The sequence below is a fragment of the Prenolepis imparis genome, unplaced genomic scaffold, assembly GCF_030444845.1.
Source record: "Prenolepis imparis isolate NDT839.2.m4 unplaced genomic scaffold, iyPreImpa1.0 SCAF_11, whole genome shotgun sequence".
NCBI lineage: Eukaryota > Metazoa > Arthropoda > Insecta > Hymenoptera > Formicidae > Prenolepis > Prenolepis imparis.
Genome location: NW_028141169.1, coordinates 13,385,138 through 13,399,867, shown reverse-complemented (window position 1 = coordinate 13,399,867; position 14,730 = coordinate 13,385,138). Strand labels below are relative to the sequence as shown.

General features: G+C 25.5%; 1 protein-coding gene across 1 annotated transcript; it reads right to left on the bottom strand.

Moving 5' to 3' along the window:
- Positions 1-577: 577 nt before the first annotated feature.
- LOC145942972 (F-box only protein 21-like) lies at positions 578-4,439 on the bottom strand. The gene is made up of 7 exons (XM_083050153.1): positions 4,288-4,439; positions 2,784-3,113; positions 2,262-2,697; positions 2,045-2,128; positions 1,521-1,631; positions 998-1,301; positions 578-750 (listed from the first exon to the last, which is right to left on the bottom strand). Exons 1-7 carry the CDS (start codon positions 4,437-4,439, stop codon positions 578-580), a joined length of 1,590 nt encoding a protein of 529 aa, XP_082906279.1.
- Positions 4,440-14,730: the final 10,291 nt, after the last annotated feature.

Genomic DNA, 14,730 nt, shown 5'->3' with positions numbered 1-14,730 from the left:
TCGCAGAGAATGGCTATATACTGGATATAGTGTATCTTCAAATGAACAAACTTCTATCAGTCTATACGTTTAGTATAGATGAGTATTCTTGTATGTTTCTTCATAGTGTAGTGTAAAAATATAAAACTTAACGCAAAATTTTTATTTAGCGGTACATTTTTTATAGTTTTATTTTTAATATTTCAGCTTTCAATTTAATCGTGTTGTTGTAAGTCTTTAGATTATAGGTATCTTTCATATATAACAAAATTTCTTAAAATAAAAAATAAAATATTTAAAAAAATATTTTCGAATAAAATATTTTCAAGTAAAATATATTTAGGTATTAATATATAATTGTAATATTTTAGTCATAATTTTTATTTTTTTTGCAATTTACATGATTTATGTATCGTATATAAAATATAATATGACATAAATGGTATAAATATTTGTCGCTTAAATAAATAAATAATATAATACATTTATAATATATTACATATACATAATACATTTATAATATATTATAATATTTAATAATATAAATAATATCAATACCCTATATCTTATAATATAAATACAATGTAGTACATGTATATTAATAATTTTGATAATATTCTGAGCTTATTGTCTTGGCAGTTACAGCGGCATCCTGTGGGTAAAGTCTTGACAGCATTTTGTTCGGTACGTAATGGGTGTCTTCGTATTTACAAAAATAACGTCCTATTTCGCTATTGTCGATGCATTTCGGAGTTGTTAACGTTATATCGTCTAAATTAAAAAACGAAAATAAAAAATAAATTAATGATAACTGAGATAAAGTAAATAATAAATAAAATAAGAAAATTAAAAAAGTATAATAGTTAAAATATATATAAAATAATTAAATTTATGAAAACGGAACAAAATGAACCAAAAGAAGATAAAATAATCTTTTACATTATGTACTAAAAGAAAGATTGCAGACTAAAGAAGTATAATTTAAAATAAAGATGCATTTCTCTAATGATATTCATACCTTCTGCTACGTAACATATTTCGTTCTTTTCTGTAAGAATTAGATAATGTGCTTGTTGCTCGGTATCGTTGAAATTAGTGTAGGTCTTCAACGGCAAAACAGGGGACAATGTTACGTTTTTGGAGTACTTAACATTACATCTGTCTGCATATTTGTGCCATCCAATTATTACGCCGGTAGAATAAGGTGTGTCTGCATATTTATCATATTTATTTTTATTGTGAGTTACGATCATTCCAACCGCAAATTTTACTTCTTCCGGCCTTACATTTGATTGTTCTGTATTTTCAAATTGATGGCTGGTCTGAAAAATGTAAGATCAAACTTTAATTGTTATTTCTTGTCAAATAATTCCTAAATGAACATTTGCAAAAAGAATTAAATTACAACTAATTAAATTATAGATAATTATATAATTCGTATATGTATAATTATATGTGTTATCAGAAAGAAAGATTTCGGAAAAAATTTTTTTTATTATTATTATATATTAATATATATAGTATGTATAATGTTAACATACCTTTCCTAAATACCATCTGTATTCATACATTTCCTGTGGCACAACCATCATAGTATGATTTTGCCATTTTGAATTTTCAGCTACTTTATACAATACTAGCTTCACCATAGTCTAAAAAAGAAAAAAAAAACATGTAAACAGAGCTCTCATATTTTTGACTCATATTTTTGTCAAGGTTACAAGGTTATCCATTAACGAGTGTTAGAATTAATAAAAATCAAAATATCATGAATAATTGCCTACCTCTTTAGGTGTTATTACATCGGGTTGTTCTCTAACTCTATCTCTACACCAATCTTCCCTGGGAGGACGAATGTTAAATCTTGTATTGAAACATCTATCATCGTTTGGGTTTTTCGCGACACTGTAAATAAGAAAAAATTATATATGTGTGTGTGTGTGTGATAAGGGTAAAATTGCTGAAAGATTTATTTCAAATATAAAATAATTCAAATCAAATATTATACATACTATTTTGGCTTCCAAACTACACAGGAATGGCGTAGACCTAGCTGCCTTCTTACATCGCAACGTAATCCAAGTCTTCTGGCCACACTATGATATATTATTGATATAAGAATTTCTTGGCCATATTTATTTTTTAAGACCTGTATCAAAAGATAAAATACAAATATTAATTAGAGCAATAATATTTTTAAAACATATATAACAAACACATAATCATGCCTAACATAATTAACCACATAATTATTATATATTATAATCTATAAAATTATTTACATTATCTATACATATGATTTCCAAATCTATCTTTCTCGATATGCTTGATCGAAATTCTTTATAAATATATTCTCTGACTGCATATAAAATCTGTATTCCTTCTTCTTCGTTCCAATGATTATCATCGATGTTATTGTTTTCCCAATAGGAAAAATTTTCAGTGGACGTCGAGAATATGGAATGGTCGGGATTTTGTTTTTTAAGGTGATTCAATACTTCTTGTGCTATAGTATTTAGTGATTCCTTTATGCAGGAGTACAATATATCTTTTTCGGGTTGAAACCATTGAGCAAAAATAGTAGCAGCCCGTTCCAAAAGCTGCTTTCTTTGAGGTTGTGCTTTAAATTTTTCCCATTTCTCCCTCATGAAACATTGCCTCAAATAGTATAACATTTTTTTATTGTAATATCTTTCTGTTAGATCGCAATCAGTTCTTCTGAAAAATTTACATATTAACTGTATTAAATAATTATATATTTATCTGTGATATTCATAGCACTTTATATTTATATTAAATCCTACCTTGAAGATTGCGCTAGCAAGCTTCTAATCTCATCAATGAAGAAAGAATTATTTATGAAATTTTCAGGGTTAGAAAGTATTTCATTTAAATGTTCATCTAACTGAAATACTTGTTTGAAACTTATAGAATTATCTATTAAATTATTGTTATCATAATGTTTATGAAGTAGTTCAGATCTGTAACATTGTAATTGTCGCGCAAAATTTATTCCTGTTTTCACAAATAAGCTTTTACAAATAAAATTTTGTTCTTCTTTTTGTCCGCTCTCAGACTCTTTCTGCTCATTCTCCTTAGGTTTCTTGTCGAAAAGTTTTTTCGCAAAAGGCCATCTAAAATTGGAACAAATAATATTGTAATATAATAAAAATAAAAATTTCTTATAAATCACACTAAACATTACTCTTTTGTATCAGTAATAAATTTTTAGAGTAATAAATTTTTTTAAATGCATAATATTCAAAGTATAAATTGCGGGCGAAATATCAATCTTTTTGTCTTAATTCAGAAAATGTACAATATATAATCTTCAATTTTATTTTAAATTATGATATAACTTTACACTAATTGTAAGAATATACATAATAACGGTAAAAACATAGTGAACAAAGCAGTATTTCCAGATTTATTTAATAACAATAAGATTTATTTAATGACAATAACGAATTATTTATGGTTACAGAAAGAAAGGAAGTGTCAAATTAACAATTATATACTCATATATACGCAACAATAATATGTATAATCTTCTTATGAGAATTTGTTAAATCTTAAATTTCAACAATATTATAGTCTTATTTCAATATTATAATCGTCATCTGAAAGATATAAAAATGAATAATATATTCTTTTATATGAATATATGTTATTTTCTACTCAATATTTTTTCTTTTCTATTCAAGAAAATTATTTTTAAATAATAAGATTAATATTATTCTCTATTAAACTATATATAAAATGATTTCATTCAAGCAAATTTTCTTATGTAATCAAGAAAAATATTCTTTTGTGTACTTTCACACTATATTTACAAAACAGATTAATTTAGCAAATTAAATAATAAAATAAAAATGTTTAATTGTTAAGATTTTATTATATTTATTATATTTATATTATATATTTTTATTTATAACATTTTCATTATTATGAGTTTGTTGTCACATCAAAATGACTACTTTCGTTACTTGGGGAGAGTTAGTCTCCAAAATGTAGATAACAGGGCGGAGCAGTAATTCTCAAAAAAAAAAAAAAAAATTTCGACAAAATTTCTCCTTTAATTTCATTTAAAATAAAATTAATTTAACTAAATTGAATTGAATTTATTAAAAATAATTTGCATCTATTTTTGTTATTAGAGCCTTTTTCATCAGCTTCTATTTTATTACGTTATATCTTTATATTTTTTAATTATTTTATTTCTCTAAAAAATATCTTTTACAGAAGTGATACATTATGTGATAGATTAATTGCAAAGATGAAAATTACAAAAGAATTACAAAGACTTACCTTTGTAAAAATTTCTTTTCCCAATACTTCTCGTATTGAGCTGCCATCCGGAATTGTTTGCACGTCAATCTGAAGTTAATTATATCTTCAATACTAATATCTTTATAACTCAGAATGATGGCTTGCAATTCTGCTGGAAATCTCGTTATCATATCCATAATAAAAAATAAATTAATAAAACACATACACGAAAATGTAATTTAATATGATCGCGAAAAATTATTGTTTGTAAATAATTTACTGAAGGTATATGAAATCTACTGTAATAGAGTCTCTACGCGTTTGCCTCTACTGTACAATTACACAAGTTCTTCACACTATATCCATCTTTATTCTGAACTGTATACCAAAGCAGACTGACCAGATTGTGAGTGAGCAGACCCTAAGATTTTGTCCTTCCCGATTTCTATGTAGTTGTCACGTGATTATGCACAAAAAGAAACGAAAATGGGAAAGGGAACACACACACACACACACACACATACATGAAATAGTAGATGCTCTTATAATTTTGCGTATATATATTTATTATGTATATTAATTGGGAATTTTTTGGCATAAGAGAAAAACTATTATAAAATAATAATAATTAATAATTATGAAAATATTAAATATTAAATTAATAATAATAATATATTTATATATTAGGTGTACAACTTTGCTTCCGCCGTTTTCCTATAGATAGCTTTAGCGGTAAGTAGTGGTCGAAATAAATAGATCATAGACGTCATGCAATAAACTTGGGCATCTGTCAACATAACCCCATAGAAACATTAGTCGATTTGTGTCTGCATCATAAAGTTATTCTCGATTGAAAATGTCAGTTTACGAGCCAAATTCTCGTCATTTGCGGGAGGTTATTCGGTTTGGCCGTGGAAGCATGGCCGGGATATCCCCATAATTTTCTGCGCTTGGGGTTATCGTAATGAACCCATTTTTCGTCCCCAGTCACAATGCGATGCAGAAATCCCTTCCGTCTTTCAAGCAACTGTTCACAAGCAAACAAACGCCATTCAACATCTCTCGGTTTCAACTCGTACGGCACCCAATTTCCTTGCTTCTGAATCATTCCCATGTCTTTGAGGCGTTTTGAAATTGCTTGTTGAGTCACTCCCAATGATCGTGTCAATTCTTTTTGACTTTGACTCAAGTCTTCATTAAATAATGCCTCCAATTCTGCATCTTCGAAAACCTTCTCTCTTCCACCGCTATGCCGGTCTTCGACGTGAAAATCACCGTTCTTGAAGCGTTGAAACCACTCACGACACGTTCTTTCACTAATAGCGGCCTCACCATAAGTATTTGAGAGCATTCGATGAGCCTCAGCCGCAGATTTCTTCATATTGAAGCAGAAAATTAAAACCTCCCGCAAATGACGAGAATTTGGCTCGTAAACTGACATTTTCAATCGAGAATAACTTTATGATGCAGACACAAATCGACTAATGTTTCTATGAGGTTATGTTGACAGATGCCCAAGTTTATTGCATGACGTCTATGATCTATTTATTTCGACCACTACTTACCGCTAAAGCTATCTATAGGAAAACGGCGGAAGCAAAGTTGTACACCTAATATTTATTAAAATAATTATAATCATAATAAATATTAAATAATAATTATAATCATTATTTAGTTTTTTAAAACTAATTTATTTCAGTTTTTCTACAAAGTTCTAAAAATAAATTCTTCTGTTATATATGCCAAGCGTTGAAGGGATTATTATAGAATTTGGAAAAATTTGGAAAAATTTTATTCATTGTTTTTCTGATAATATTATTTTAAATAATTATGACATATTTACATGCACGTAATAATATTACAAAACTACAAAGTTTAACACATAATTAACTTTCTTCTTTAAGATTTCAAAATGTATTTAAATATAGTTGGTCCAAAATGTGAATATCTATCAAATGAATATTCCAACCTGAAAAGTTTGATAATCCAATATAAATTTTTGTTATTTATGTTATTTTTAAGAACATCATGCAAACATGGTGCAAAGAATATTTTTGTTTTGGACATTTCTTTAAATATTATTATTATTGTAAGAGAATTACATAGAATAAATAATATTTTGATAATTAATTTTATTTAATTTTAAAATTAATTTAATTTAATTTAATTTTTGTTGAAGGAAAAAATTTTAAAAAACATTTAAACATTTTGCAAATATTATTATACTCCTATATCTTGAATTGAAATTTAATTTGCGAAATATTATTTTAAAATTAAAAATCGTTCAAAATTATAATTTTTAATATTATTTTAACTATTACCAGATTCTCTTTCCATTTTTTGTATTATTATAATATAATGTATGTAGTATAGAAAGATTACAGTATAAATCATATTAGTATAGAAAGATTATAAGATACGTATTACAAATACAAATGTTATTAATATTTAGCATCATGTACTCATGTTATCATGTTATCATGTATTGCAAAAATTAAATTAGAAGAAAATAAAAAAAAGTCGTCATAAAACAGCAAAGAAATAAAATTAGTAGGTAGCGCGTGCGTCTTTATTTTATTTCTCAAGAATATTAATTTTCACAACATAACTTTATTATATATGGTTGAATTTGGCGCAACATGAGCTTTAATATAATATGACAATTTTTTGAAAATATTTTTAAAAAAATAAGTGGTTGGAGTATTTTTAAAAATTATTTATCATTTTAAAAAATCCAAATACACCATTGTAAAGTACATTTGAAGCCAAAACTTTAAACGATTTTTTTATAATTCTTTTCATTTCGATGATATTCGCTTCAGAATGTAAAAATCGATTTTCTTCACGGAGTTGTTTTCACCTTTAAAACTGTTTTTTAGCACCAACAAAAACTCGTTTCGTTATTAGACCCTACTACACTATAATTATGCAAAGTTTTAGATTTTTAAAAATTTTTGAGTTGCCGAATGTCCCTTGTTAGAAACTCGAATTGTCTTTCAAGTACATACACATGTATGTCCTTGACATAATGAGATAGCGTTAAGAGAATGACAATAAATCAACAATTTTAAGATTTGTCCATTTTTCTTAATTTCTATGATGAAGTAAATAATGATTTATTTTTCAGACTTACTAAAATCTTTCTTATTATTTGTAAAATTGATATATTGATAAATAAATTTGAATTATTTAAAATTTTGATTTTTCTTAGAGACGTGTTAATTTTATCATTTGGCTTCCATATCTGACAATGAGTAATGTGATTTTGAATAATTGATAAGATGATGAAAGGCCATATTAAGTTAGAATAAAAAAATAAGGTTAAAATAAAATAAATTCTTTTATGGATAAAAAATACTTTTATGGAGAAAAATAAAAATAAGTTGTTATAAATTTTTTAAATATATATTTTCCAAAAAATTTTAATAGCTTTTACTATTTATCATGGCAGATACTTCGAACGGTTTAAAATAAAATAAGATACTGTGTGTGTGAATTTATATTATTCTATCAATTTATAAAAAACGCTTAAAAACATAGAATAAAAAGAAAACAAAATATCTTATAAAATATATTATTAATACGTCATCTAATAGATCTGTGCTCATAAATTAATTTTAAATCTACATATGTTAGAAATTATTGATCATATATTCGTGAGAATTGTCTTAGGACCAGATGTGATAATTGTGAGTGTTGAAAAGATCCTCCCAAGTGAATAAACATTCATCGGTGAATATTATACACTCGGCAAAAAAAAAACGGTACACTTGAAAAGTAGTAAAAAATTGTGAAAGTTCAAGAATTTATAATTCAGCTAATAATTATGATATTGAGGTGTTTAAAAACGAAAATGAAGCTTGAAGCCTGTAACTTGAGAAAATTTTAGTGTCGATTACGTGGAATGATCAGTTTTGCAATAACAAATGATAGAGTGAGAACCTGCAAAAACGATAAATAGAAGGTCCACTTTTCTGAAATGCACGGCGTGAATCAGTTGACGTAGGACAAGACCATGAGGATTTTCTCGTGTAAAAAAAAAAGAAAAGAAAGAAAAGAATCGTTAAAAGTTACAAACTTCAAGCTTTATTTTCGTTTTTTAAACACCTTGATATCATAATTATTAGCTGAGTTATAAATTCTTGAACTTTCATAATTTTTTACTACTTTTTAAGTGCACCGGTTTTTTTTTGCCGAGTGTATTATTTTGTAATATTTCGGGCTGTTGTTCTTCTTGTTGCAATATCCAATAGCAGCGCCAAGATTTTTTAACTACAATTTTTTTACTTCTTTTTATATTGTATTAATTTTTAATTTTTGTATAAGTTTTTAATTTTCAATTTTTTTGTATAAATTTTTATTTATTTGGCGCAACTTTTTGATATCATTATTTTTTTTTAAATATTAATTTTATAACACAAGTTTACTTTAAAACACACTGTTTTTTTATAACACTTTTTTACATGGAGCGTAAACTTGGCGCTTTTTTTACCTTTTTTCTAATAAGGCAAGTTTTTTTTATGGATATCTCTCTCATTCTCTTTTGTAGTATATATTTATTTAACTTACTCAAAAATAATACTAACCTGCATTGCAAGCTCAAAAAGAAACATATCTTAGAGTTAGTTAGTTAAGTTAAAATAATTTTCTAAATATATAAAATTGGAGAATTTTTTTATAAAATTAAGAAATATTAAAAAATAAATATTTTTCTGCATTTATATCTTGTAATTTTTATATTCATTTTCGATATATATTCTATACTGTGTAGTTTTTAATTAATAAGTTATTGTGCGCAGTTTATTAAAAGATTGCGATAAATTATGTTAAAGAAATGATAATATTAAATTTTCTTTTTACTTGTTATCAGAAGTCTTATTTTCGTTTTTCGAAATGATAAGAGGTACACAATTTTTGTCGGGAAGCATTCCATGTTCAATGAGAAACTTCAGCCGTTATTACGTATCTGAAATATATGATACTCTCAATTGTCCGACTCGCGTATAATACACACGGCATGCCTCGCGGTCGCTATGCAAAGCTACGCTTATTAAACTTGGCGCAAGACAATACCGTGTCTCTTGAAAAGAACTGTCCCTTTTTCGAAAACGAAAAAATTCTTTAAAAACTCGAAGGGTCTCTCAGATAATACACACCAGCGTTTCGTCTAATATCTATGTCCATAATAACGTTAAGAAGATGACAATAGATCAACAATTTAAAGATTTGTCCACTTCTCTTTTGTTCTTTCGTTAGCAGGTATACGATAATCGTAGAGTCCCAGCCTTGCCTTCACTGCTTCAATCAAGAGTTCATCCAATGTATGTCTGTACATGCAGGACCTTTCACAGTCTTTGTATTCTCTTGGATTATATATTAAACAAATGAATACATTTAATTATTATGATACAATAAAATGATACAATAAAATATATGTGAAGAATAGAAGAATGCAGTAAACATATTGTCGTTAAATTCGTGTTAAAAAGTGTATCGAAATCGACAGAGGAATTTTTGAGCACTTTTTGTAAAGATTTAAACAAAATAAAGAACATTAAATAATATTTATTTCAATTTATATTGTCGTACGAAAGCAACTTTAATACTCTATAACTTCGAAACCATTCGGATTCGGACATATGTTTATTAATATTTTCGATTTGTTTTTTTTATGTGCTAAAAAAGCTGTATCAGTTTTGGCACTGAGTTCAAAGACATCTTATATATGTATAATAAGATGTGATTAGCGAAAAATAAGAAATATAATATATCTTACCTTAATAATATTTTGCATAGAATAATTGGTATAAAGAAACATATAGTTATTTAAAAATAAAGTATGCAGTTTTTCTATAATTATACTATATATTTCCTAAATAACCCTATAATTCTGAAACCATTTGTATTCGGACATATGTTTATTAGACATTTATTTTCATTTATTTTTATATGCTAAAGCCGCTGTCAGTTTTGGCACTAACAATAAGTTCAGAGACACTCTATTGTATAACGTTTTGAATGTAGTTTTCTCTTAAAAAAACTTTTTTTTTGGAAACAAAAAGATTTCTTAGAAACTCGAAGGGTCTTTCAGGTTCAAACATACATATATGTTCTTGACATAATGAAATAGCGTTAAAGGAATGCCAACAATTTTAATGCTTGTCCACTTGTCTTAACTTCTACAATAAAGTAAAAATGATGATTTATTTTTTAGACTCATTAACAATAAAATCTTTTTTATCATTTGTAAAATGGAAATATTGACAAATAAATTAGAATTATTTATAATTTCGATTTTTTTTAGAGACGTGTCATCCGCCTTCCATATGTGAGAAACGTGATTTTAAGTAATGGCTAAGATGATGATGAGAGGCCAAATTAAGTTGGAATAAAAAAATTAGATTAAAATAAAATAGATTCTTTTATGGGTAAAAAATACATTGTTATAAATGTTCTACATTATTTTGTTATAATATTTGAACGCACAAACAAAAGAGAAATAAAAATAGAATAAAAAATTTTATTTATATAACTGAAAGAAACGATAATTAATAGAATATTAAAATAAAAACAATTATTTATAAATATATAAAATAAAATAAAATAAAATAATAAATTAAAGGTTAAACAAAGGAAATAATTAATTATTTAAAATTTATAAGCATTTAAATCTAAACACATTTTTAATTATATTATGTGCATTCCTTATATTTAATATCCTAAAATTCTTTTTTGCATAAACAGATAATTCTTATTCTTATTGTCTTTTTTTCTTCCTCTTATCTTAGGATAAATCCTGTTCTTCCTGCCTTTTGTGAATCCTGACGTCCAACTCTCATACCAGCGTACCAGGTGGTCTGCCCGGCGGTCGGGTTGTGTTTGGTTTTCTCCAATCTTGTCGTTCTTCGTGTCTTTTTTAAATAAATTCGAAAAAAGTTTGATGTCCGTATGAGAATTCAAGCCGTTATTCTGTCTTTTGACACACAACATTTCAGAAAATAATCTTTTATTTTCACAAGGTTTGTTCTCTAATATATGCATATCATCCCAAACTCAAGCTCTAATCTATCAGTTATGACAAACCGATCAGTTATGACTGAGCAGTTGTTTCTATATCTGTCTTAATATGGTTTTGATGTTCAGAAATTCTAGTTGAAAGTTGTTTTCCGTCTGGTCGACATACGAAATGTCAAAATTATTACAATTAATTTTGTAAAGAATAACTTTTAAAAAATAACTTTCCAATATAATACAATATAAAATAAATATTTTCGAAAGCAGTTTTCTCTTAATAATTAATATAACTAAATTTAAGTAATTTATTTATAACTTATTAAAATTAATTATTTTATATAATTTATTAAATATATTAATGCAAAATCCATAATAATGATTTAATTAACTATAACCGTTTTTATTAATTTAGATATATATTAATATAATATTAATATAATATTAATATGATAATTATAAATAAATATTACAAATAAAGATTTATTATTATCTGTGTGTAATATTGTTATATATGTATTATAATTTTAAATATTTTCATTTTTCTTTTGTCAAATATAAAATTGTTAAATTTTAAATAAATTGTTTTTAAATACACAATTTTTGCATAAATAATACTTTTACAATACATAATATTTTCTTACAGAAACAGAAAAATAAGTATAAGAAAAATTAATTGGAAATAATATTACAGATTATGTCATGTCACTTTTTTGTCGAAGATAGAAGAAATAAAAGCTACATCAATTTCCTATGTCACAATGAAATTAAAACACTCTTCTTAGTTAGTAGATAATTATTTAATGTTAACGATAATTATTTTACGTTATATAGATTTATGGCTCTTTTGTATCAATGATTTCTTATCATGATTTATTATCTTAAAGGAATTCAATAAAAAAAGATTTTATATTTGATCATAGTACTTTTTATTTGCGTATTGCATGCGTACTGGAAAAGGAACATATAAACATATACAGGGTGTTTAAAAAAAAAGAGTAAAATATTTTAAAAGGATTTAATATGTCCAAAAACAAATCGAGAAGTCTTAACAAACATGGATCTGCAAATTAATCGTTTTTGAGATATTTGCAATGTCTTATAATTTAATTTAATTTATCCATACTTGTGTGAAAATTTTTTCATGGAGCAATGATTCCAATAATTACAGTAATGAGTTGAGGAAAGAGCATAAGATTTTTTTTGCAGAGATGCAGGGTCTGCATAGATATGAATATTTTGAATATCTTTTCTAATAAGATGAGGTAAAACAGCAGCTGTGTTATTTTTTTTGCATAAATTATCATAAAAATAAAAATTTTAAACGAAGCAAATATTATATATAAAAAAAATACAAAATATCAAAAACTAGAAATTATCTTAAAAACGCAAGGAAATGATCGATGTAAAAAAAAGAGATTTTCTTCAAGTCTACATGTTTCTAAAAAAAATTTCCCAATTATATATCGTTCGATAAAGCAAAGTTTCAGTTTTAAGTATCTGTTTTTCGAATTGTGTGGTACAATGATTTTTAACGGAGTTTTATGTGCAATCAAAGTCAAAATGCTCATTTCTTATTTAATCCGCCATAACACAGTAACAAAAAAGTCTTAGAAGAATTTTTAATAACAATTTTATAAAAAAAGCTTTAAACTTTCTCATTAGGAAGTTGAAAATTGTCGAATTTTTTGGATACGTGATAGGTCCGCACAAAGTCAAATAAAAATTTCGTATTTTATCCAACTCATAGTTTTCTACATGTAAAAATCACCAAACTCTCAGAAACTCAAAAAAGTGGTCATCTTTCGAAAGTAGAGATTTTATGCTTTCAAACTTTTTTTTTATATTTTAATTTCGTTCATTTTTAATAAAAACAGTAGCCTGAATTTTGCCTATTTAAAAAAAAAATTAAGTATTTTTTTAAATTTATGCGAGCTGTATACATACATTCTTACGTAGTTATCGCAGTATAAGTCGTGAACAATAATATAAATAATCTGAAGCATGTAACAAAAAACTTATTATGAAGCGCATTCCGAGAAGAAACATTAGTAGATAAGCAGCTTTCAGCATCGCGACTCTCGTGCGATGTAATGAGATGAGGCAAGGCTTGAAATATTTGAAAGATCGCATACATATTTTGCGGAAGTTATAATAATAACTGATTTATATATGCATATATATTGTACATCGAATTCACATAAGAATTTTAAAACAAATCTCTAAATCTCTTTTTATTTATATGTTTAATATTTATTCTTATAATTACATCCCTGTTTAAATTTTTTTAAATAATATATAAAATATAAGAAAACAAGTTCTCTGTGAAAATATTTATCGGCAATAAATTTACGACAATAAATTGTGTGCAAACTTATCGAGTAAAGTGAAAAATGACTTATATGAGACAAATAAAATTATTGCGCAAACATCCGCTTTTTTGACGATTAACATAACTTTCGTTATAGCGTTTTTAAAACAAAAACCAGTTATTTAGGATTTGCCTATTTTTTAAGCAATTTTTTTTTATTCTTTAATAATTTTGAGGAGTGTGTATATAGGCAAAAAGAATTATACAATCTTTCATTTTATTCATTTGTAGTCAGATCTCTGTTCATATCAACTTTATGCTCATGTTTAATATCCTTTTCTTTTTAGCTGTGGTCTATTATTACAACATATACTAAGTTTCTAATAATACCTTCTGCATATTTCCAGGATATTCCAAATAATTATAAAACATTTATTAATTATAATTATAGAAACACGGTAAGACGTATAATATTTAAACATATACTATATAATAAGAGCTATTATATTATATTATAAGATTCGTATAATTCTTCATGTTAATTATTACACACACACATTTAAAAAAATGAAAATTGTAACTGTAAACTATTACAATTATATAGTAAATATTTTTTTATTTAAAAGTATTTTTTTTAAATATTTTACGCAGATATTTTTTATTTAAAAGATGTTGTCATGTAAAGATACTTAAAACCTAAAAATTTACAACCACATTAAGATTGTAATATTGTAGTAAGATTGTATTAAGATTGTAATATTGAAAGCATAGAATATTAAAAATATATGGATGTTTATTTTAAAAATCATATTTATTTTGTGAACGACTAATTTTTGCGAAAAATACCAAAAGAGATCAATTTTGTTTTGGAGGGACAAGTATAAGTTACGATAAATGCAATGGTATATTGCTTCATTCCTTTTATAAGGATAGTAACCCCTTCAAAAATCTTAAGTGGCAATAAAACTTGAGTGTCATATCATTTTGAAGATCATGTGTGTGTGTTTTTTTTTATTTGAGTCATTATTTTTCGAAAAATTGAGAAATACTTGGAAATTTTAAGATATAAAGAAAATGTTTAATCACAGAAATATAACTCTAAACGAAAATTCTGGAAAGTACCTGCAGAAATAGCTCTACATTCTTGTAAAATTCTTCGA

Bases quoted from the DNA above. Each gene is read 5' to 3' on its own strand.
- LOC145942972 (XM_083050153.1), bottom strand. From the start codon at position 4,439: ATGATAACGAGATTTCCAGCAGAATTGCAAGCCATCATTCTGAGTTAT. The intron at 1,632-2,044 runs GTAAGAAGGCAG...TTTCTTTTTTAG, and splicing joins GACTTGGATTACGTTGCGAT to ACTATGGTGAAGCTAGTATT. The intron at 751-997 runs GTATGAATATCA...TTTTTAATTTAG, and splicing joins AATATGTTACGTAGCAGAAG to ACGATATAACGTTAACAACT.